Here is a 26,169-nt window from a genome sequence, read left to right on the forward strand (position 1 = left end):
TAAAAAAAAATTAAAAAAAAAAAAAGAATATGAGTCCTCAAACTGGAACAACTTACCAACAATCCACACTGAGATAATGTGAAATTTAAGAACATGAAGAAAAACAGAAAATCCTACAAATCTCCAAGGGAAAAAAAATCAGGTCAACTACACAGATAAGAGAACCAGACTAGCATCAGACTTTTCATCGGCAATACTGTATGCTGCAAAATAACAGCACAATGCCTTAGGGGTTATAAGGGAAAGTTATTTTCAACCTAAAGTTCTATGAAGATATTTTTAAATATATAAAGACTCAGAAAGCTGACTTTCCATGTACTCTTTCTTAGGAAGTCAGTTGGAAATGTGCTTCAGCAAAATAAAAGTCTAAACCAAGAAAGATGGCACAGGATTAAAGAAATAATGAATCTGGCTCATCTATGTGGTCAGAAAAGCTGCAGAATGACAACTGTGCATCAGGCCAATAGAGCCATCAACCCAGATTGGAGGTGGAAAGTGGAAGACTCCAGAAGACAATTATCCAAGGAAAGTAAAATAAATTCTCAAAGTGTAGATGTTATTCCTAAGGATTTGGAATTCAAAATTTAAGTCAGCAACACTCTTTCCAAATTTCCACAATGGGCAAGTATTCTTAATTTTAATAATAAAAAAATTATACAAAAATTTTCTTAAATCACCAATGTAAAGGACAGAAAGCTACTAAGAAAAAAAGGCTTTTAATTTTTAACTTTAAATTGACTTCCCCTGCCTAAAACTAAGTCTTTGAAAGTTTTTTTTCTCCCAAAAGTGAAATAATGACCATTAAAATCTTACGCTCCCCAACCCGCAAAGTCATTTTCTGTTTAGCTGCCAATGAAAATTTCCAGTTTTTAATGGTTCCATCCTGTGTCCTAGAAGAAGCAATTTACAAAACATACATAATTCTAAAAAAAAGTGAGATTTTATTGCTTTCTAGCTGGTACATCCACACAAAAACCATTTCCATCATATGTTTACGCTCATTTTAGAAGTAACCACCTGTCAAAAGCACTTATGTGTCCACGTGCACACGGAAGGGAGAACCACTCAGTACAACCGTCCTCGGATCTGAGTTTTCCAGCCCCACTGCGCACCAGCTGGGAGGGCCCGGAGGCATATGGACGGTGGACAGCTGCACCAACACACCCCGACACAAGTGAGCTTTGTGGTGCTGTTGGGAGGAGCGAGGGGGAGACCTGAGAAGAACGAGCCTATCTCAACACAGAACGCACGCTCCCTAAGGGGAAGAAGCCATTTCACACAATTTGCTCACATTCTGAGAGGACGATCAGTGGTAACTGCCGTTTGTCGGGCAGCTACAATGTACTGAGGCATCTCATAGCCTCTGTTACGGGAATAATAACCTCAGTAACCTGGAAAACAGTTATGAATAACCACATTTTAAAAATGAGGAAACGGACGCTCAGAAAATGCAAGTAATGTGCCAAAGTCCGAGAGCAGGGGAGCCAGATTTGAAACTGGGGCCGAAAGGAAAGTCCACTCCCCGCCCCAAATTTGCATATGGCTAATTTACAACAGTTTGGGGAAAGAATGATGAAAAACCATCAACATTTTCCGACATACAAATGCTAATTCTGGACTATGAGATTTAAACTGCCAGTATTATAGGCCTTGTGACCCAGGGCCCCCCCCCCCCCCCCCCAGTAAAGCAGGAGGATCTCTGGGCTGGTATCCCTTTCCCACGGCCATCAGGATCTCAAGGCCACACCTGATTTTGAGGCTCCGTCTTGACTGTCTGCCAGATGACATTTTAGTGTGCAAGTGACATCACGACTGGAAAAGACCGGAAGGGAAGCTCCAGGGTGAACGAGGATTGCCTCTGCCCGAGTTATAATAAGTAATATTCTCCACACTGGAAGGGAGTGCCAACATCATTACAACTTTTGCCTTGTCACCACGCACATTCAGAACAATACGTGACAAGGTTGACAGGGTGCAGAAACTGTTAAAATAGAAGCAACGCTGAGGACAACAGCGAGTTTAGAGATTCAAGGCAGGGAAGACAGATGAGATTGACGACTATCTATTAATGATTCCTGCCACTGACCAGAACTTACTGTCTTCTTAAATTTTATCACCATATATACATTTTTCCACACAGTATTTACTGACTGTTCACGTGAATGACATATATCCAAAAAGACTTCACTGTATTTTTTCAGTGTTAATTTCTCCTACTTTGTCTTTACTTTTTAATTAGAAATCATATTCTAATATTAATATTTATCCATCACTCTGCAGGAACTTAACTTCTTTACCACTACCTATTGGTGAGAAGAAAAGAAACACTGTAAAGCCTAGGTAAGATGAAAAATTCAGGGTCTGTGTTATTTCACTTAGCTAGGTTCTTTGGTGAAATGGAAATTGTTTTAACTACTATTGTTAAAACATATATCTATCTATCTATCTATCTCCACTTTCCTTTCTTGGTGTTTTCTTTTTCCTCTCTCCTCCTTGGTTTAAAAAGAATTTAAAGCAGATTCCTTTTTTTCTGACTCCAAAACCCATGGGTTTTCACTATGCCACTGTTCTCAAATCAGTATCTAGTCACTGACTGCTACAAACCAACACGAACTCGTCTAGCACTGGAGATTCAAGAGGTAATGAACAGTTCTTCCACCAGGAGCTTACAATCTAGTCTAGTAAATAAACAGAAAAAAAAAAAGAAAAGAAAAGAAAACAAGATTACAGTCCAGTATGATAACTGCCATGAGTCATGATATACACAGGTGCTGGAACAATAATAATGGCTAAAAGTTACCCAGCACTTACTATGTTCCAAACTCTACACAGAGAAAAGATCGGACTCAGCACTTACTATGTTCCAAACTCTACACAGAGAAAAGATCGGACAAAAGTCCTCACCATAGGATCGCCTGGGTGGCTGTTGGTTAAGCATCCAACTTGGGCTCAGGTCATGATCTCACAGCTTGTGAGTTCAAGCCCCGCGTCGGGCTCTGTGCTGACAGCTCAGAGCCTGGAGCCTGCTTCAGATTCTGTGTCTCCCTCTCTCTCTGCCCCTCCTCCGCTCGCCCTCTGTCTCTCTCTGTCTCTGTCTCTCTCTCTCTCAAAAATAAATAAAAACATTAAAAAAAAAGTCTTCACCACAATACATCCTACTTGTTAGGGGGACCCTCAGTTCCCTGGGTGCCCTGTTTCTCCTAGTAATGCTCTGGCCCCACTCCCCCTACTCCTTCCCATTGGGGGAGGAGCGATTTCACTCAACCTTCTGGGCTGAAAGCCAGCCTACAACCTGCTTCACTCTGTGGGAAGTTTACTGGGGCGCAGTGTTTCTTCTGGGGGAAACCTGTAGGCTCCTGGCTCTGCCTGCGTTGGGGGAGTTGAGTCGACCCCCAAGCAGCAGGGCTCTGGGAACTCCACATGGTGGCATGTCTAAGTCAAGGCCTCCAATCCAGCTTCCGCAGAAGGGCTGACAATCCAGCCCACTTTGGTCTGACTCTTGTATCTATCTCTCTCTCTCTCTCTCTCTCTCTCTCTCTCTCTCTCTCTCTGTCTCTTGGCCAGGTCTAAATTTGGCAGGAGGGGTTATTAGTGACTAAATCCTCAAACTCCAACACTACCATTATCTTTTTGACATACAAGGGAACCAAGACTTGTCCCACCTAGAGGTTAAAGGACTAGTGGCAAGTTTCCCACCTAAAAAGCAGCACTGTCCCCATTTTACACCACTGCCTCTTAGCAAGAAAAAAAAATTCATTTCTGAACTGGTGATGCATTACTCTTAAGGGAGAATGACAAAAAGGAAGTAGAAGTTAAGGCTAAGAAAGGTCATCTGTTCTATCGTTTGCTGCTGATAAATTATATTCAGTTAGCTTTAGGAAACAAAATCTAAAAAATACATATAATTATCAGGTTCATAGTTCATTATTACAACAGACAAATATTTACTGAGCACCTGCTACGTATGTGCCAGGCCCTGTCCCAGGCACTAGTGAAAAAACAAAACAAAATGTCTGCTCTCATGGATATTACATAGTGAGAAAAACAGACAATAAAGAAATGAATATATAATGTCAAAATGTATCAAATATATTTTTATTATTTTTTTTTAATTTTTTTTCAACGTTTATTTATTTTTGGGACAGAGAGAGACAGAGCATGAACGGGGGAGGGGCAGAGAGAGAGGGAGACACAGAATCGGAAACAGGCTCCAGGCTCCAGAGCCCGACGCGGGGCTCGAACTCACGGACCGCGAGATCGTGACCTGGCTGAAGCCGGGCGCTTAACCGACTGCGCCACCCAGGCGCCCCTCAAATATATTTTTAAAAGTGAGACAGAAGAAAATGTCAGGAGGTTTTATTTTCAGATGGGGAGATCGGAGAAGGCCTCCTTTAGAAGGCCTTGAGCAGAAAGCTACTTTAAGTAGAGAGTAAGCCATACAGACATCTCGAGCACGAATATGAGGTGCAAAGGCCCTGAGGCGGGAACATGCCTCAAATAGTCAAAGAACTATGAGAAGGCCAGTGTAGATGAAATAGGAGAAAAAAAAAATCATAGGAAATGGGGCTAGAGAGGCTGGTGGGGCCCAATCATGGCAGGAGTTGGGATGCTAGTCTCAGGCAGAAGAGAAGTCCCCGTGGGGCTCTGAGCAGGGATAGGACCTATGACTTGCACTAAATGTCTATCTTCAAATGTTATCCTCCTTTACATTTCCTATGGTAATATGACAATTTTTCGTTTGTCCTTCATGTACAGGTAGGGAATCAAGGAAGAGTGGTCCCTATTATTCTCAGAAACATGAGGCAGGACTCACTAAAAGAAGGACGAAGGAAAACCGCAAGTGTCTGCTCAATTAACCATGACACCTCATTAGAGGTGGCTCAGGATGACAGGTGAGCACAAGGCAGGAAGATATCCAGCCTCCAGCGCCCCTCACCCATACCATCCAAGCCACAAGTGGTATGGTTCCAAATGTTGGAACATTATATAGGTTTTGGAAAGCAATTTAATAAAATTGGAAATGACTCTCAAAATGATAAGTAAACATAAAAGGTTACAAAAATTTAACAGCCCAGAATGCACCCAACTTTATTTAAATACATACATATATGTGTACACACACAACACATACATGAGTTAGCAAAAGTAGTCTGAGTTGAAAAATAAGGGGTGATATTTTAATTTTCATCTTTATACTCTGTATTCTATAAATTTTACACAGCGAATTACGTGTTACGTTTTAAATCAGATAGACAATACACAAACTAAATTCAGTTCCCTGTTAGAGAACATAATACATCATCGGTAAAAATACAAATGAAATAAAAAATGCGCAAATGTCAAACATATTTACAGGTAATATAAGAGCAGGTAAGCAGCAGCTCCCAAAGAGCAAAAGAAATTTGAGATGCCTTATTTCACCCACTTTTCAAGTTACAGATGAACTGAAGTATGGTTCTGCCCTGTCATCCAGCCCAAAGCCACTGTTCTGCTTTGGTTTGGGTCTTGGCCTGTTAAAGGTCAAAAGGCCTGATGCCTATTTCCTGGTCATTTCTCGCAACCTTGAACTTCCCACTTACCTCAATTTCGTCTCGAGAGAGCCTAACCCATCATTATTTCCGACGAGCAAAGTCGCACCAATTATACAAAGAAAGTATGTCGTTCACGTTTATTCTTCACGACTATTAACCTTCCAATATATAGACAAGCATTGTGCATTAACCTCGGAGAAATTCACCCTATAGGATTTATATATTACTATTCTATCACGTAAAATAGAAGTACAGGTTTCTTATCGCAAGAGTAAAGTGCTGTTGTAATGAATGAGTATGAAAACTATTAGCTATCTGGTTCCATTTAAGTCATGAAAAATGACCTTTTTTTTTTTTTTAATTTTTTTCAACGTTTATTTATTTTTGGGACAGAGAGAGACAGAGCATGAACGGGGGAGGGGCAGAGAGAGAGGGAGACACAGAATCGGAAACAGGCTCCAGGCTCTGAGCCATCAGCCCAGAGCCTGATGTGGGGCTCGAACTCACGGACCGCGAGATCGTGACCTGGCTGAAGTCGGACGCTTAACCGACTGCGCCACCCAGGCGCCCCATGACCTTTTTTTTTTTAATGAAAATGCTCTATTTGGGAATTCTACACATCTTGTGAGGATGAGTTAAAACCAGAATAATCAGCTTTGCCATCTCAATTTCACAAGCAGAAAAAACTCGAAACTCACACATAGTAATAACCACAATGAATCATACATACACAATAAAAGTATATCAGGACTATGAAAAAAAGGGAGGCGTGAAAAAGAACTGGGGTATCCAAAACATGTTTTGTTCTCACTAATTAAACCTGAAGTCAACAGTCTTCATAAGAATGTTTAGGAAAAGAATTCCTACTGTTTTGAATCCACAGACGGAAACAAGTGTTTGCAGAAATAATTAGAAGACACTGTCAATCATTTTCAGGAATTGAAGACAAATTCTTGAGATTTGCCTGGATAATATTCAGCTTTGACCCAATGTTGATTTTAACCATTCAGCCGTTAGACATTTGACCAAAAATGTGATCTGACTGACCCCCATTTAAACACAATCTTAGATGACACATCTCCAGCATTTCATCCATGTTCTTCAGGTACACTCTTTTTTTCACACCTGAATACACAGTTGGCCAGCTGTGTACAATGAGTCTGCTGAGTTTAAACAAGTGACATTCGGGGCATGCCCAGTGGTTTCTATCATTGTCTCAAAAGTATCACTTATGCGAACATGCTCCATTACTCAATCAGTAATTTTTCTTAATTTTTAAAAATATTTTATTTATTTTTGAGAGAGAGCCAAGACAGTGCGTGAGCAGTGGAGGGGCAGAGAGAGAGGGAGACAGAGAATCCGAAGCAGGATCCAGGCTCCGAGCTATCAGCAAAGAGCCAGACATGGGACTCGAACTCACAAACCGCGAGATCATGACCACAGCCAAAGTCGGATGCTTAACCGACTGAGCCACCCGGGGGCCCCAATCAGTAATTTTTTTTCTTTTTTTAGTATGTATTAGTAAATAATAGAGGCAAAAAGCAGTAAATCTTCAAACAAGTATACCCTAAAAAGGGCACCACTGGAAAATGTGGAACTTCCAGATGTGTGGCATCCATCCCAGGAGAGCTAGAAGTGTTCACACATAAACCCATGAATTCCACAGAAGATTTAGGGGTACTGATACCTAACTTACTGAAGCGTAGTTGTTCACAAGCCAACCATGTAAAGAATGAATGGAATGTCCCCAACGACCTAAAAGGTGACCATGAAGAAATGGGCTTCTTCAGAGCATTTCTGGATTATTTCAGAAAGTTGGTGGGCCCCAGGATGACAAACTCTCTCACAACTACACTTATCCAGAAATGGAACTCACTGCCCAAATAAAGGGAGCAAACTCTCCATCCAGAAGCTTTAGAAGAGTAGAAGCCAGAAGAAGCCAGAAGAAGCACAGAAGAGTAGAAGCCAGAGGGCCGCTCACCAGAGACTTCCCAGCGAAGATTCGATTTCACACGAGCAGCGCTCACCAAAGGCGCAACAGAGGCGACCGTTCATGGGGTGCCTGCTCTGTGGTACAGGGAGAGCGAGGCTCAAGCGACTCACGTGGCCTGTGACGCTTCACGGCGGAACCGCAGCTTGACTCCAGGCTGACTGCTGCACCTATGATCTTAACCACTGGAATCTGGATGCACGAAGCATGTTTGCTTTTTAAATAGCTACGCCATCAGACCCTGCCCGTCTACTCTAATCTCTGCCATCCGATGCCTCGCACCAAAGCCCGGCCAGCATTTACTGAAGGACTCGGTCGGCCCTGCTTCCCTTTGTGAAGTTTCCTCGACCGCAGGCTGCACAGCCTCCCTGGGATGCCAGGAAAATTCATCCTTCAAGATTCTGTCTCAAACGTTACCTTGCATGACCAATCCAACCCCAAGTTACGGCTGTTTTTCCCTGGATGATTCCAGACTGTGACAGAGCCTGTCCTGTTCTCCGGCAGTAAGAGAACCGTAGCTGGACAGGGCTGCCCACGGAGGCGCTACTTACCAGCACCCATCCACACCCCCAACCAGCTCCTTGCTGTGTGACCTGTGGCCACGTGACGAAGCTCCAGCAGAAGGAATGTGAGTCACAGTGATATGTATGTGCCACTCGGGGCCAACAACTGCCACCGCAGGGGTTCTTTCTCCTTTTCTGCTGGAAAGACTGGAGGACTGGAACCTTCCAAGTTCTCAAAGTATGGTCGCCAGGGCCGCAGCAGGAACATCACCTGTGAACCCACTACACGTGCAAACTATCAGGCCCCAACCCAGACCTCCTGGATGAGAAACCCTGCCCACAGGGCCCAGCAGTCTGGGCCTTTCTTCAACAAGCACAGCAGGGGATTCCCAGGTGACCTCAAGCTGATGGACCACCGTCCCGGGCGAACTAGCCTCAACCCGGCTGACGATGGGGCGCCAGGAGCAGAACAATGTGTTGAAAGGAACACAGGTCTTTGTACGACCAGGTGGTGCACAGGTCTCCCCCAGTCCGGACCAGCTGCATCGAAACTGCTTCCTGAGGAAAACAAACCACTATCTTTAAGTCACTGACTTATTGTTGGGATTCTCTGTTGGAGCAGCCTTTTCCGAGCTAATTCCAACATCTCTCCTCCGACACTCACTTGCGTGCTGTAAATATTTGTCCGTCTTTCTCTCGCTGCTACACGAGAAGCTCAGGAGCCAGAACCCTTCTGTCCCATCTTCCCATCCAGGACCCGATAACCCCCCGGCCCATACATACCGCCTATTCAGGACACCGTGCTGTGTACCTACCTCTGTACTACCTGTCCTACCAAAACGGTGATTCCTAACATCTCAAGTGATACCATAACCCAGCTTTCATAAAACCCAACTTTTACAAAAATGTTCTAGGGGTTCCTGGGTAGCTCAGTCGGCTGGGCACCCAACTCTTGATTTAGGCTCGGGTCGTGGTCTCGCGATCTGGGAGCCTGAGCCCCGCATCAGACTCACAGTGCGGAGCCCGCTTGGGATTCTCTCTCTCTCTCCCCTGCGCTCCTCTCTCCCCGTCAAAGTAAAATAAACTTAAACAATGATTTATTAAAAAGAAAATGTTCTGAAAGTACGAACATTCACTGCAGACTACAATCCTGCAACTATCTCCAAATTTCCACAATCATTCTCAGAACGATGCCAATTTGTCAAAGGTTTGTCTTCTACAAGCCGACTACTTAGTTGACTTCATTCCCAGTTTCAGAGATAGCTCTGGATTTTGGTCACGGTCCACCTGCCCGGGATAGGACTTACAGTAATAGGCAACACATGTGACTTTCCTTGGCTGCGCCTGACCCTGCTGCACTCTGCTGTCCAACAGGGACGGTTAATTCACTTGCTAACCCATGTCACCAACCTGGCCAAGGCACACTGACCTATAGGGCCTTTCTTCAATTTACAAGAGCTAAAACCTCAATATCATACATTTACCAAATCTAGAATTAGGGACAAAAGAGGGAAATGAAGTTTAATAGTTTCATTATTTTCCAGAGGTCCTTGCTTTCAATCAAATCAATACAGAAAGGAAAATAATCCAAGAACAGCCTTGGGCACTATTCCAATTTATTTTGTCTGCTGAAACGGTCCCAACATCCTCTTGTCTTTAACATTCTGGGGACTTTTTTTTTTTTTTTTAAATCGACTCAAGTGTTGGCTACCAAAGTTACTTGATAAATTACTTCATAGTCCTATGTGGTAAACTCTGAGTCTGTGCCAAACACCTTCTTGGGGCAGCGTATTTCTCCATTAATTTCTATTTCCTATACTTACAAAAGAAACCTCTTTAGAATGGAATCCTTCCAATCCATATCGGAAATTGTAACAAATACGCAGCTTGACGATATCCACAATTCTCTTCAATTTTGACCAGTTTATTAGAATTTCCATTCAAATCTAGCAGAAGGCTGAGGCTCACCGTCACGATGCCAAACATACTAAGACTTTACTATGTGACTTTAAAAATACTCTACAAGAGCAAAAGGAAAAGACACACTAGGCTGACACTATAGGGAAGGTACAGAAGCCAGCTCAGGTGGGAGCATCATCTTGGACTAAGAACCCCTGAACCACCTCCGAAGACACAAAGCACTAGTAAGGGTAGCTTCACCCTGCCCTCCACCTTCATCAGCTCGGCTCTACTCAGACACCAAAAGTCTTCGTCATTTCTATTCTTGGTAAGTAGCTAACATGAGCAGCTGTGCTGGTCCTGGTATTAGAAACGGCATGCTAACACTCACAGTGAAGCATACTGTAGAGTAAGCTTCAACTCCAAAGCCTAAACAGTTATCGCAAGACAGAATACTCTGGCCAAAATTCAATGTACACTCTAAAAAAAAAACTAAAAACCTGATAGGGGCTTATAAAGCAATCAAGCCCTTTCCAAGTATTACTTTATTCTCTACTAGCTAGATCTTTTTTTAAAAATGTCGCACCCGGGGCGCCTGGGTGGCGCAGTCGGTTAAGCGTCCGACTTCAGCCAGGTCACGATCTCGCGGTCCGTGAGTTTGAGCCCCGCGTCAGGCTCTGGGCTGATGGCTCAGAGCCTGGAGCCTGCTTCCGATTCTGTGTCTCCCTCTCTCTCTGCCCCTCCCCCGTTCATGCTCTGTCTCTCTCTGTCTCAAAAATAAATAAACGTTAAAAAAAAAAATTTAAAAAAAAAAATAAATAAATAAAAAATAAAAAATAAAAAAAAATAAAAAAAATAAAAATGTCGCACCCCATAAAACAGCCTTGACAACTTAGATCAACTAATAATTGTAATGCTGGAACTGCAAAAAGGAATGAAACGATGGTAATGTGAGATTCCAACGTTCCCACCAAAAAGGGATATTAACTTTCAAGATTATTTCCAAAGATGTGACCCACTCCAAAGGAAAGGAACTAGTCAGGTGAAATTTAATTTGAAATTCTGTCGGCAGATTTAAGGATGAAGTCACCAAGCGATGAATATAAGAATTACATCTCCAACTACTGCACGGCAGGCTTTGCAAGCCTTCTCTACCGCTGACTGCCTGCTACAGTTATTATCTGGTCTGGTATAGTTATTACACTATGTCAGGGCAATATACTTCAGAGTGGACTGACCACCATCAACTATAATAGAAACTGCTACCTACTTCTTAACGGCCAATAAGCTAAATCTGTCCTACATGTGTTGCTCGAGCTCAAAAAAAAGAAAACTTCAGAAAATTTTAGCCAAAATTAAAACAATCATATTTTCACAAACAATCCAGCATTCCAGCTGCCCTTGAAAAATCAGCTTTGGGAGGGCGCCTGGGTGGCTCAGTCGGTTAAGCATCCAACTTTGGCTCAGGTCATGATCTCACGGTTCATGGGTTCAAGCCCCACATGGGGCTCTGTGCTGACAGCTCAGAGCCTGGAGCCTGCTTTGGATTCTGTGTCTCCCTCTCTCTCTGCCCCTCCCCTGCTCAAGCTCTCTCTCTCTCTCTCAAAAAAACAAATAAGTATTTTTTAAAAATTAAAAGAAAAAGAAAAATCAGCTTTGGTAACCATCAGCAAAAGTGAGTGAGGGCTTTCCTTTTAGACTGGGCATAGGCTTTCCAGATGGCCAGGCTGTCCATGCCTCAGAAGATGGCTGAGTCTACATTTACATTTATTTACCTTCCTTGCCTCGTGCCCTCTAGACATCTGAATTTGGAAATACGCTGGCATTGCTATTTCACCTAACCCATGACCTGGTCAGCTGTACGGTGACCTGGTCAGCTGAACGGCACCTTCCAATAAACAAAAACTCCCAGGGGTTTACTCGTAAACCTGACTGCTGCTCTCAGACAATTCTCCTTTTATACAATCAATTTCTAGAACTTCACTGAAGGTCTTTACACTTATCTTTGAAGTTTAATACTGTTAAATTAGGTGCATTCAATTCAGTCACTATTTATTGAGCGCCCACAAGACAAGTGGTTTTGAAACTAGTGGTTTTGCAAAAAGGCAAAGCCTCTTTCCATTCACTTTTAACAAGTATCACCTAAATGTCTTTCATGTGCACAGATCTACCTAAAATTTAGTGTCAAAAAAGAAAAGGATTCAGAGGTTTTTGTTTGTATAAGCAGGGAGCTCTTTATTTTATTTTAATATGCATGTAGCTGAGTAACTTAAATATGTCCAAAATTAGATATTATCTGTAAGCCTGACCTTCCATAAACACCTAGTTTGGCACAGAAACCCTCTAAAAACTAAGAAAGCTTCTAAGGGATTATGGATTAGCACAGAAAGTATGTTACATTTTTGTCCACTGCCTAGACAGGAGCAAGGCAAGCTGGTCAGAGGCCTGGGCCTTCACAGAAGAGTGAGGTCTCCCTGGTTGGCAGCTGGCAGGGGGGGGGGGGTCCCCTTGGCCTCCTCTCTCCACAAGGACACTGGCTGCCCAGAAAGGAGCCAGTGATGACACCTGCTGCTGGCAGAAAGCCAGGCTTCCTGGGATTGGCTTGGGGGAGGTGGGGGAATATCCCAAAGGAGCCTTCTGGAGGGCCCAAATGAAAGGGGAGAGGGCGTGGCACCACAAGCTGCGGCCCTTTGTTCTTTGTGAATAAAGACAATTATGCACTTGGAAGGCTTCGTTTTTCTGAATCTCTTGATAACAGTGCTGATAAAGCTTCTCTTTTCAATCACCCCTAATCACCCCTCATCACCAGACACTGTAATCATTTAGCTGAGAATACTGGGACCTCTCCTGGTTATCTTCATTTCCCTTTGAATAATCATCACAGTCCTCCAAAATTCTTGGGTGCTTTGCTAGTCTCCGTTTAAGTCACCATCTAGAAGAAAATAAAAGTTGGCCCAAAGGGTTGATGTAGCTTCCTTCTGACCTCCTAGCTTCCTTCTGACCTCCTAGCTTCCTTCTGAAATGCTGTGCAGTCTTTGGTCAGCCTCACAACACAGGCCCATGACGTTCAAGGCTATGCACCTGCTAAGAGGCACCACGGACCGGCAGGAGACCAAATCCCAGGGGGACCTGAACCCAATATGGGGAGCTTACCCAGCTGGGCTGCAAACACAAGAAAGCACCTCATCCACTGAGGTCACCACTGATCTCCAGGTCCCACGATCTGCCCTGTAGCTGGGGAGGGTGTGAGTGACAAGGACAGAGTGAAAAAGTGAAGTGGCCGCAGGACAAAGAGCCCTGAGAACCGGGGCACAACCGCACAGGCCCTCTGCCCGCTCACTCAGCATCGGGCCTGTGTGACCCCCTCAGCCAGGACCCCCCACCCCCGCCTGGTCAGCTGCTCCTACTCGTGGCTGTTCTGAAACAGTCCTAAAACCACAGCATTAGTCTGCAGCCGCTTTCTGCGTTGTATCCCGCACGTCTAGTGCACGGTCAGGTGTACGATGGGCACTCAGACACTTGCAAAGAGCGTGGCTGAAAACGCACTGACGGACAGACGGACCAGCCTCAGGGATGGGCTGAACCCCCGCACAACACCGCATCCTCCACAAGCCCTGGGAAAGGACCTCGGTAGTCATTCACACCCAGCCCGAGCTGCCCTTTCTCAAGGCCAACCACAGCCCCTGGGGTGGCCCCCCACCCCACCCCATCTGACAGACCAGGACACTGCTGCTTACAAAAGATCAGAGAATGCTAAAACCACAGCAGCTAATAAATGACGATCGTTGGTGCCAATCTGTGCTTTTCACCACACCAGTTCCGCTTCCTCCAAGCAGTGTCTAAGCCAATGCTGGTCCTCAGCATGAAGGACAAGAGCAGGAGTAAGAGGAGGCCACTATTCCTTTTTTGTTGTTAATTTTTTTTAATGTCTATTTATTTCTGAGAGAGAGTAAGAGCGTGAGCGGGGGAGGGGCAGAGAGAGAAGGAGACACAGAATCCGAAGCAGGCTCCAGGCTCGGAGCTGTCAGCACAGAGCCCAATGCGGGGTTCGAACCCACAAACCACGAAATCATGACCTGAGCCAAAGTTGGATGCTTAACCGACTGTGCCGCCCGAGGCCCCTATTCTAACTCCCAGCAGGGAGAGTTGTAAAATAAGCAGATAAAATAATTTTTTTTAAAAAGTGCTGCAGGTGCTATCAGAGCGAGTTAAAGCAGGAGGGGGCATGAGGCAGTTGCCTGGGACGCCCTCATCAACAAGGGGGTGGGGGGGGCAGATCACCCGGAAACCAAAGGTGGATTCTCCTACCACTGCTTTCTAGAGTTGGAAGGATGCTCACATTTGAGAAGCAGCCAGTGGAAAGGGGAAAGACCCCACGAAGCGCCCATTAACTCCTTCCTAAGAAAGAAAGATCTGGATAAGAATGGGCTTTTGCTCTGAAGACAGGGAGGGGCAAGTGGGAGTCCAGAGCCTAGGAGAGAGGTTGAGCGGGCCCACTTCAGGCAGAGGAAACAGCTTAATCAAAGGCAGGGAGTTAGAAGACAGGAGAAAGCACGGAGGCAGGGAGCGGGGCAGTCTTAGTCACTGAGTACAAAGTACTTGTAGCAGCAGCAGACAAGGATTTAAATTCCAAATCTAAATGCGTGGCCTTTGGCAGTATACTGCTCCGGTCTGGGGGTGGGGGTGGGGGCTCTGAATAATAAAAAAGGAGCTGGCATCACAACACAGAGATTCTAAGCCTACCCTTCAGGGGCCAATGGTCGCAAAGGTAAGCAGATGGTAGGAACCAGGGCGAGCAACGCCTCTCACAGGAAGGCCTCCCGTTCAGGGAAGACCCCACCCCGCGTTCAGACTCCTCACACCGTCTACACCAGAAGTTACACACACAGTCACTGGGCATAAATGACAGGACTGAAAGGACACGTGTACATCAGTCAACAAAACGCTTGTTCCATTTCAGGGCCATACCTTCTAGAGTACGTTACGAATTTTATTTCTCCAAATCTTGTGATCATGTTGCCAACAGCACCATTACACTGCATTCTATTTCGAGCTTACATGTGAAAGGATTAAACACAAACATGTAAAAAGTACATCATAGGGTGCCTGGGTGGCTCAGTTGGTTAAGCGTCCGACTCTTGGTTTCGGCTCAGGTCATGAGCTCACAGGTTCGTGGGATCGAGGCCCACGTCAGACTCTGCACGGGCAGCACAGAGCCTACTTGGGATTATCTCTCTGCCTCTCTCTCGGCCCTTCCCCAACTCGTGCTGTCTCTGTCTCTTTCAAAATAAATAAATAAACTTTAAAAAGTAAAAAATACGTCACATTTTTATAGCCCTTTAGTAATATGGAGAGCCTTAAAAAGCTCTTTAACTCTGATGGTGGTTAGGGTAGGAGACTGGTCACAAACACAGGTTCCCTGGCCCTCATTCAGGAGGTCTGGGGACACACTGAAAATATCTATTTTTAACAACAAACCCAAGTGACTTTTGATACAAGTGGCCTCAGAGCCACACTTTCAAAAGCACTGCACAGGCAAGCGTGGACGCTGTGAGGAGTTAGGCAGGGAAATAACCGGGCATTTCTCGAAGTCTGCCGCTGGATGTGGCTGTTAGTGTTGGAGGCAGAAGCCTGATGGCAATGGTTGTAAGAGCGAATAGGAATTGGGAAAATGGAAGCACCAAGCATCAACTATTCTTTCAAAACGTGCGACTGAGAAGAGACAGAATGACAATGTGCAGTATGGGGTGTGCCCAAAGGTTTTTACTTGTAGAGAAACGAGTAATACCGCACAGGGCTTATTAGTAACCATATTGTTCTGGATATTTAAATGCCGTCCAGGTCCACCTGTGCCCCCGAAGCATCAACTTGCCCTGTGGAGGAGACAGCGGCAGGAGATGGGAGGATGAGAAGGACGTAGCGGTACTCGTCCCTCCCAACCCCCTCCCTCCCTCAAGCTCACCGCCGCAGGGAGCAGCCCCTAGGGCTCCCCCCTTGGGGTTTTCTCCTTCCTCCCCCTGGCCTCTCTAGCCCTAGCGGAGCTGGTACTGGGGGACTGTCCCATTCCTTGCTGATTTCCCTAAACCTGCACTGATCTTAGTGAATAGTTCTTAAAGGTCTCCCCGGTTACCTAGTTCAATCTGGCTCCCAGCAGACCCTGACTGATGCACAGATCACTAAGCAGAGTAAGTGCCAGAACAGCACCGAACCCAAAAGGCTTTTGTGGTTCGAGTAAGGAATCAGTCACAGTGAGATGGGATTCAGAAACAGACTGACACGCACGATGTACTGGACGCAGAATTGGAAGAACGGTCAGGATGCTGGCAGCAGAGGAAGAAGAAGGGAAGGGGCACGTCATTAGCACCGGTTCATCCCTCCTGAATCCCGGTTCTACCTTTTCACACATTAGCTACCCCTCCCTCTTCTCCACGCTCTATGCATTGACCAAAGCATGACTTCAGGCTTCGCCCGTGTCATTCATAAAATCTTTAAGGGATCTCTTCTGAGGACTGTGTTTATTTTATTTTAAAATGAAATAAAATTGTGTGTGTTTTCTTTTGAAGAAATCTTGTCAAGTTCTAGCACTGGGGAATCCCGCCTGTTAACTGAGTGCAGGCAAAGGCTGTGTGTGAGTTGTTTTGATTATTTCCCTGGAAAGTCAGCCCCGACGGACCACAATAAACAGAGACTAGGGTTATGTGTACCTATCGAGGTAGTACCGAACACACGAGGTTTTAAAGCAGGGGGACAAAGAACTCTTGAAGCATTAAGAAGCAGAAAAACCACTTCTGATTCCAAACTCCAAACTGGATTTTAATCCTAATTTAATCACTGTGTGGGCATATGACTGAACCTGAACCTCCTATTTCCCTTCCTGAAAAAGAAGTCCTAAAGATTAAAAATGGAATACATATGAACAGATGTTAACTCACATGCACTCCATAGTTTGTGGAGGAAAAGCGTATCAAACATGTGCTGGGAGCCAGGCGCTTTACCCAGACTACGTGTTTTCATCTTCACCAACATCTACAAATAGGTTATTATTTATTTTACATTTTACAGCGGAAGAGACTGGGGCTTAAAGAAAAAGACGGTAATTTGCCAAGCAGCACAGGGCTGGCAGAGTCTGGCTGCAGACCCAGTCGTGCCTGTTCCGCTCTCCACCACACTATGACTTCCTACAGACCGAGGGACAGAAAACCGGGAAACCAGTGTGAACTGCAATTGTCAGGGCGTGTGGCATTTTGCTTAGCTGCCTCAGATTAAACAGAAAGGCAACTTCGAGTCTTACTGTTAAAAACTTCTTCAAAACGTATTAGTCCCTTCTCCTCCCTTGAGTTTTTATTTATATTCCCTCCAACTCTGGCCAAAAAGAATTTGGGGCAGCTTCCTCAGTTAATGAAACAAACACAGGATCATGGAATTTTAAAACTAAGCACAACACACATTTTACACAGAAGGAAACTCATTTATGTAAAGTGACATATCTAAAATTAGTTAACTGACAGGGCCTAAAATACAGATTCAAGATTCCTAGTCCCATATGCCTTCCTTATTAAAAGGAATCTTCCACGGCAGATTGTCTCAGGATTTTCTGGGTTCTCGTGATGAAGACTGATGCTCATTACGGGTGTAAAAGTAGACAGGACAGACAAATGAGTTAAATATTTATGTCCTAAACCTAAAGCATTCAAATGGCGGCTTTAAAATAAAATTAATCCTTGCTTTGCTTGTTTCACTGCCACTCACCTTCTTCCCCTTAAAAATCATGTTCTTAAAAAGGCTCAGCACTGGGGCGCCTGGGTGGCGCAGTCGGTTAAGCGTCCAGCTTCAGCCAGGTCACGATCTCGCGGTCCGTGAGTTCGAGCCCCGCGTCGGGCTCTGGGCTGATGGCTCAGAGCCTGGAGCCTGTTTCCGATTCTGTGTCTCCCTCTCTCTCTGCCCCTCCCCCGTTCATGCTCTGTCTCTCTCTGTCCCAAAAATAAATAAATGTTAAAAAAAAAAAAAAAAAAAAAGGCTCAGCACTGAAAACTCTGCTGATTTCTTCATCTATAAAATGGGGTTCACCATAGCACAGAACCCTAGGAAGACGAAGTAAGTCAATGTTTTAAACTACTCTTTCCCTGAACACATTCCTTCATTTCATTGGTTGCCTACATCGTACAGGGCGAGAATATACAGAAAAGGTCAATCACCAAACCAACCGACCCCAAAGGAAACAGGATTTTATAAGCCTCCACACTTCTCTCTCTCTCTGTCTCTCTCTCTCTCTGTCTCTCTCTCTCTCTCTCTCTCTCTCTCTCACACACACACACACACACACACACACACACACACACGGTTTTCCCCTATTCCAACCACTACCACCAGCCTCCAGTGTTTGGGAAGCTCTTTATCTCCATTCTCTCCTCCAAAAATCTACTGGCGATCCGTATCTACAACAGTGATGTTAAGGCTTTAAATTAAAATTGACCTTTTACTCAAATGCTTAATACCATATCTATATATACATAACACATATATAAAATATATACACATATCACATACATGGTATGTATACATACACCTAAAATACATCAGACCTTGAATCTCACCTGACTTCACAGGGTACTGAGAGGACAATTAAATAATACAACGCTGTGAAAAGAGGTCTGTAAACTGTAACGTGTTATCCACTGTAATTATTGCCTAACTTCGCAGGATTAGCTACAGACAGGTCATATGCCATTCCCCACCCATCCTTTTCTCCCTCCTTCCAAACCTTTCAAAATATCTTGAGCCTCCTTCTTGCCCTCTCCCCCTCCCCCCCCAAACAGTTTAGTCCATCATCTCTGAAACACTAATCCTGTCCCCAAACAGGACTGTCTTGATGAGGCCAACTGGCTGCCAGGAAGGCCAACCTGGATACCACGTCGCTAGGGAAATTTACTCAAGTTTCACGGTATTGCAGCATCATGGGAAATAAGGACAGAAAATGGTAAAAGGGAAAGAAAAGAGAGTAAAGGGAAGGAGGAGAGAGAGGGCAAGAGAGCAGCCTCAGTCTAGTAACTCAGAGAGGTAAATCAAATGGAATAGAACATACATACGATGAGATTTACACACTCTCTCTCTCTCTCTCTAAAAGGTTGATGTGGGACATGTAATTATTCTCTCTTGCTTGTTACTCCTCACTTCGGGGTCTTAAAAATTCACCGCACCAGCAACTAATCCAGAACATAATTACATTCAACGACATCTGGTGCCTTCTCCACAGCACTTTTGGCCCTTGTCTCGGTACAGCTCTCCCTGCGTCCAAATCCTCCTCAAAACCCGGCTCCGTCTATCCCCTTCATGATAACCACCCAATAAAGTCACCTGGAATGCAAGGCCTAGAAAGGTGAAACCCCACAGGCTTACAGCATCATTTACCCTCACTTCATAGCGGAGTTAGTATTTTCATTTAAATTTAAGGCACACTTGGGGTGCCTGGGTGGTTCACGCGGTTGGGCATCTGGCTTCAGCTTGGGTCATGCTCTCAGAGTTCGTGAGTTCGAGCCCCAAGTCGGGCTCTGTGCTGACAGCTCAGAGCCTGGAGCCTGCTTCAGAGTCTGTGTCTCCCTCTCTGCTCCTCCCCTACTTGCACTCTCTCTCTCTCTCGAAAATAAATAAGCATTAAAAAAAATTTTTTTTAATTTAAGGCACACTAAACAAATACTATGGTTACCTCAAGGTCACTCTGCAATTCTCAGGAAAGATTCAACAGCCCAGGAGTCTAAGAAAAGATCTGTTCCTTTTCTTTGCCTGGTCTTACTACAAAATATTTCTCTTTTCTCTCTTAACTTACCCTGCAATGCACATTTGTATATTCCATACAGGCCAATATTTTCTATTGTTTCAAAAATTCTACACTTACTCTAGTACAAGAGATGAACTAGTTCTCTGGTCCTACAGTTCTGTTTTTCCTCTGACATTAAACAACTGCTTTTAGGGGCGCCTGAGTGGCTCAGTCAGTTAAGCGCCTGACTTCAGCTCAGGTCATGATCTCACAGTTCGTGGGTTCAAGCCCCATGTCCGGCTCTGTGCTGACAGCTCAGAACCTGGAGCCTGCTTTGGATTCTGTGTCTCCCTCTTGCTCTCTGCCCCTCCCCTGCTCGCACTCTGTCTCTCCCTGTCTCTCTCTCTCTTTCAAAAATAAATAAACATTTTAAAAAAACAACTGCTTTTATAATTTCCAAAATTTTCAAAACATTTTTAATTAGCACATACCAAATTAACAAACTAACAAGTTATATTTTTACACTTTTCATTTCCTGATTTGTCTTTTTCCTGTTGAATCACACTATTTGATTACAAGTAATTCTTAGGCTTCCTCTCAACTTGAACTCAATGATTTACATGTTACAAAAATTAATTTGTATTTCAAAATAATGATTAAATGACTCTTTATTCATCCAACTTACAGTAAGAGTTTGTAGTTATTCCAAGAGTTTTATCAGCAAAAGTTAATTCTTCACTGCTTCAAAGAAATAGTTCAATCATCACCATAAAAAGTTAAGACATGTATGGTTAGTAATCCAATCTTAAGATGTGCTTAGAAAAGAGGAAACAATTCAAAATACAAATGGCTGCAAAAATTCAGAGCAGTCTCAAGAGAAGGAAGGTTGTCCAAGATAACAAATCAAGACCTACAGATAATAAAGAAGGAAAGCCAAAATCTCAAGTCCTGTCATCTTCCCTTGAGTTTCCTGCTTATTTCAGTACCGAAAAGAACTTGCTCTGGATTGCTGAGATGTTTAAATGATTTCATTAATATCAAATCACTTTAAAAAGTTGTTAAGCATTACATAAACTAAAAGAGGGGTGCCTGGGTGGCTCAGTTGGTTGAGCGTCCGGCTCTTGACTTCAACTGAGGTCACGATCTCACACTTCGTGGGTTGGAGCCCCACATCGGGGTCCATGCTGGCAGTGTGTAGCCTGCTTGGGATTCTCTCTCCCTCTCTCTCCGTCCCTCCCCTGCTCGTGTGCTCTGACTCCCTCTCTCTCTCTCTCAAAAATAAACAAACTTAAAACAAAAAAAAGACACTAGCATAGGGGTGCCTGACTGGCTCAGCTGGTTAAGCTTCCAACTATGGATTTTAGCTCAGGTCTCACAGTTAGTGGGATCAAGCCCCGCAGGCTCCGTGCTGACAGCTGCTTGAGGCTGCTTGAAATTCTCTCTCCCTCTCTCTCTGCCCCTCCCCCACTCGCATGAGTGCACAAAGGCTCTCTAATAAATAAATAAATAAACATTTTTTAAAAATAAAAGGTATTAGCACAGGAAAAAAATATATTTCATCATGGTAAGCAGAGAAAGAAAGAATACACCTGTTCCCTAAAATTAACGAAAGGTTACATGGTGACAGATGGTAACTACACTTATCTGGTGAGCACTGTGTAATGTACAGAATTGTCCGATTACTGTGCTGTATACCTGAAACTAATATAATACTATAAATCGACTAAAATAAAATAAAAAAAGTTCAAGGCCTATCTCCCTTGCTCCTCATCATCAAAAAAAAAAAATCTTAAGCAGATACCCACCCTGCATTTGCCAATACCCTGGCAGCAACCTACTTAAGTCACGGGTGTAAAAACACTAAAAGGTCACACAGTGTAGTTCAGTTTGGAAAAGTGAGAATCCTCCACAGGGCTGAGAAGATTAAAAAAAAAACCCAAACCCTAAGTTCTGATAAGTTTATTAATAAACAGAGGAAACTACTTTCTTATAGTACATGATTAATTTCACCGCTGGCACTTTATTAGCATGACCTACAACTGTTGCTCAAGATTTGTGGGGGATAGGCATTTTACCAGGAACCAAAAATTATGACTGAAATAGAAGTAAGAGATTCAGATGTGAACACAGGTAGAATTTTTTTATATAGTCGTACACACACCAGTCCTTAAATTTAAAAAAAAAAGAGAAAACAGTAAAGCACAAAGTAAGTTCATGTCCTAGTATCAGGCACAGGAGTGGTTTCCCATCTGGCTGCTATGAAACCCAGTCTGGATACAGAGGAATCCTGTCTTATAAATGAAATCCCTGATGACATCAAAGGACAGCAGCACTCTCAAGAAAACGGCAGTGAACCAGGATCCTTGTAAAGCCCAAACACTTCTAGATCACAGTACACCTGAAATAATTGTAAGCAAAATTTTCAGTTGATCTAGCCTGGGGCTACAGCAATTATCTATCTCCGCCCTCCCCCCCCCCCCCCTCCGCCCCACTTCCCCAACAATGACCCTAAATGTCACTATCCTAAATGTCAGTCTGAGAAAATACTTCCAAACTTTTTCGGAATAAAAATGGCGCTGCTTTTCCCATCACACTACTGTTTATTTCTCAAAAACCCTTGGGCCTTTCACACAAGCTCAACTGGCCTCCTTTAAATACCTCCCTTCCCCAAACAGTGTCATATGGGGTTTTTTTTGTTTGTTTTGTTTTTTTGTTTTGGAGGGGTGTGGGAGAGAGGGGTAGGGTGGCTTCTTCCAACCACAAGGTTGCAACTTTCTCAGCTAGAAATCCTGGGATTATCTGACTTTGACTTTTCTTCATAACCTCTGCCTTCCCCGCAAACTGTTGCCTCTCTGTTCAATAAGCCACACTTCAATGCAAACTGTCCCAAGGTGCAGGTCGCGGAGCCCTAAGCTGGCCACCCCCACGCCACGCTCGCGGGTCTAGTGCACTCTCCGCTGAGGTCCATCCATCCTGCTTCCCCGTGGGGCATTCGGTGCCACGCGCGCAGGGCACAGACACCAAAGCACAGCCTTTCTACACCGTCTACACCCGTGCCCACACGCACTGCAAGTGGCTTCGGGACTCCGGATCGCCGAGTGCCCGGCGCACACACGACCCGGCTCGGGGCGCTGCTGTGGCGGGCAGCAGGGCCAAGCATGCACGCGCGCACGTCGGTGCCCGGAGCCCCCCCCGGGCTGCACGGGCACGGCCGGGATGGGGGCTGGGTGGGCACGCCGGGGAGGGGCGGCTGGCGCGAGATGGCGTGCGGACAATAACAGGCGGGTCGCCCCCCTCCCCTCAAGGGGCGGCCCCCGCCGCAGCCCGTGCCCGGGGTCCCGGCTGCCGCGCGGATGGCACACCGCCGGGGAGGGGGCGGCGAGGGCGCGACGCCAGCAGGGCCTCCTCGGGTACCTGGTCGATGGGCAGCTGCACGGCGTTGCTGAGGGGCTGCAGCAGGGTGGAGCCCGTGGTGCTGGTGGTGGCCATGGCCGGCCTGGCGCTCCGCCTGCCGCGCTCCGGCCGCCCGCGCCGCTCGCCCGCGCGCCGTGCCGGGCGACGCCGAGGATGGGGATGCAGCCGGCGCGCCTGCCCCCTGGCCGCCCGCGGTGTGAGCGGCGCGGGGCGGGGCCAGGGAGGGGCCGGGGGCGGTGACCGGCTCGGCCCTCCCCCGGTGCCCCCGCCCGCGCCCGCGCGCCCGCGTTCCCGCTCGCGCCCGCGCCCGCGCCCCCGGCCTCCCGCCCGCGTCCGCGCCCGCTCCCGCGCCCGCCCCGCCCCCTGACTTCCAGCAGCTTCCAGCGCCCCCTCCCCACCTTGCGCGCCCTCGCGCCAGACAGCCCCGCCGCCCAATCGCGGCGCGGCGCCTCGACGCCCGCAGCCAATCAGAGGGCGCTGGCCGCGCCGCGCCCCGCCCCCATCTCAGGCCTCGGTGAGGGGCCGAGGGGCGGTCGCGGCCGAGGGCCGTTCGCAGGCGGCCCTTCGCGGTGCGGACGTGGCGGGGTTTTGCCCGGTCACCCTTTTCGTCGTCCTTCCCGACAGTCGGCGGACAGCCACCCTTCGCTAGGAGGAGCCGTGGACAACAAAGGGGAACGGGGTGGCCGCCAGACAAAGGGAACGACGTGAGGGTCGTCGTTGAGCCAGGACTGGGGGAAGTTGGGGACAAAACCAGGAGGCTGGGAAGAGGAGGGCGACAAACCAAAAAAGTGACCTGGATAAGATGTCCCTTTGTCTTCAGGAGTGCGGTGGACAAGCCCAAACTTGAAGCCAGTTTCAGTTGTGTGTGCCCCTCAGTGACCCCCCTCACCCCCAGCCCGGGGCCCTCGAGGGGCAAGAGACCCCGGTGCAGCTGGACGCCCGACCCCGGGCTGGTGGCCGTTCTCACCTGAACTGCTTGCTCTTGGTGGCCAGCAGCTGCTCCCTGGGCATCTCTGCACCCCTCGGTCACCTCCCCCCAGTCCCCACTGCTGTTGCTTTTGCCGCACGATGTGTGTGGTGGTTCGTGTGTGATGCGTATATCGAATCTATTTGCCCAGACTTAGTGAAAAAGGGAACCATTTGAGTTCCTTGGAAATGCAAGTATCTGTTTAGAAGACTTTTTCAAAAGGACTCCTGGAGGTGAATATCAGGAAAGCTCAAAATTCAACGGTCTGAAATTTTTGGTAGAAACAGCTAATGGTTCATGAGCCTTCAACCACGGGTTAAATGCTAATTTGAATGCTTTAAAGGTAGCGATCGGCCAACCACGTGACATAAGTACAATTCCCACCCTCAAAGAAATGGAGGCACAGAGCAGTTTGGTAAATTGCCAAAAGAGCACAGCTAATAGGGAGCAGAGAAAGGATTGAGAGCCAAGTATTATACCTTTAGAGTTTATCTCTTGAACGCTAGGCCCTCTTCTTCCTCGCACTGAAACCCAGTCCAGAAGTTCTCATCAGCCAGCAGGTGTTCCCTTTATTACATTCCTACTGGAGAGTCTTGGATGCTGAGACAGCGCAGATACAAATACACGGACCACTGTAAATTCCCTGGACCTCAGTTGTCTCTCTGAAAAGGAGGCAGCTGAATTACTAGGTTCAATCTCCTGCTGCATAACGTTCTTTGGTTGGTGGGTTAACTTAATCCTAACAACCAAACTGATTAAAGGACAGAAGGAAATGCCAAGGCCTTCGTTCTGCCTTGGGGTAGTGGTGTTCCGGTGGGAGTTGTAATCAATTAGAGAGGAAACCTGTTCAATGGGCTGCTCATTAAAACATACCAATAATCTGGAACTCTCTATTAATATAATGTTAAAAAATGTTATTCTTTTCCTTTTCTCCACTTGGGGGGAATCGTAGAGAAAGCATACAGGTGTCTGAGCATAAAACCGAAGGAGGAATTGAAATACCATTTAAAAAACTTAAAAGGTGGGTGTTGGGAACATATTGCAGGCTAAATAAAGTAGCGTAAAGATACAGTCTCAGGTCTAGAACAAATAATGTCTACAAAAAAAGAGTTTCCTTAGATTGAATTTTTATCTTAGTAGAACATGAAACACCTCTACTTGGGGTGCAAATATCTGAAATAGGGAGGGTTTTAGCCATCCGGAAATTTGCGTCAGAGTTGTAAAGCTATAGGTAAAATATAGTGTAATATTAATACTCAGATTTTGAAGTCAGATCTAGATTTTTGGCTGTCTAGATTTTTGATCCACTGCAAAATCTTGGGCTACTCAAACTTTCTAAGCCTCAGTTTCCTCGTGTATAAAAATGAGCATAATAATAGCACCCAAGCCATGAGTTATAACGTTAGAAAGCTTACCTAAATGAAGAGTTCAGAGCTGTGCTGGGTACATGGTACAACTTAAAAAAATACATTACCATCCAAGAAATGTAATTCTGAAAATGGAAACTATTTTTCTCATATTAAAAATACTACATTTTCATGTTTTTAATGAAGAAACTGAGGCCCATATTTTGAGCTAATAATTCAGTGATGATTGCAGAAATTTGATGCAAGCCTTCTGCCCAGTATCTGCTAATTAGACTGAAAGCTATTAAACTGTGATGAAAGGGGAGAGAATTGAACTAATAATATATAAATGCCTCACTATCCTACCTCAGATAACATCCATCTTACAAAAGTGAGTCTCACTATCTTCATTCTTAAAAAAAATAATAAAAAAAAGTTTATTGAGTACTTGCTATGTTCATGAACTTTGTGGGGCTATAATCAAAAGAAGAGACAGTCATATACAAAATAGAGAGGGAAGTGCTGTAAGAAAAGTGCCAAGTAAGGTCCTTTTTCTAAATCAAAAGAACACACCCAGGAGAATGTGTTGTCAAAAGACCTGAGTTTTAGTGCTGACTTTTCCACCAAATAGCTGTGAACTTGAGAAATCTGCTTAACTTTTCTGTGCCTCAGGAAATGTTGCTCATTGTCGAACTGGGTAATATACCTTCGTCCTACCTCACCGAAGTATTGTGACTCTGAACGTGAAGTTAATAATAGGCTAAA

The 26,169-nt window shown here is 45.4% G+C and overlaps 1 protein-coding gene across 4 annotated transcripts in view; it reads right to left on the reverse strand.

Moving 5' to 3' along the window:
- Window positions 1–23,906, reverse strand: part of MBOAT2 (membrane bound glycerophospholipid O-acyltransferase 2) — a 128,477-nt gene extending 104,571 nt beyond the window's left edge. The window contains exon 1 of one of the 4 annotated variants that reach the window (XM_086699972.1): window positions 23,885–23,906. Coding sequence is in view for 3 of the 4 variants with exons in the window: in XM_086699971.1 (XP_086556097.1) it covers window positions 23,092–23,166 (75 nt within the window). In the remaining variant the exon portion in view is untranslated. Of the gene's footprint in view, window positions 1–23,091; window positions 23,286–23,884 lie in introns of those variants that run through there. The other 3 variants (XM_086699971.1, XM_086699969.1, XM_086699970.1) reach the window with 3 other exon arrangements.
- Between the last annotated feature and the right edge of the window lie 2,263 nt (window positions 23,907–26,169).

The sequence above is a fragment of the Puma concolor genome, chromosome A3 (assembly GCF_028749965.1).
Source record: "Puma concolor isolate L17-30 chromosome A3, mPumCon1.1.hap2, whole genome shotgun sequence".
Taxonomy (NCBI): domain Eukaryota; kingdom Metazoa; phylum Chordata; class Mammalia; order Carnivora; family Felidae; genus Puma; species Puma concolor.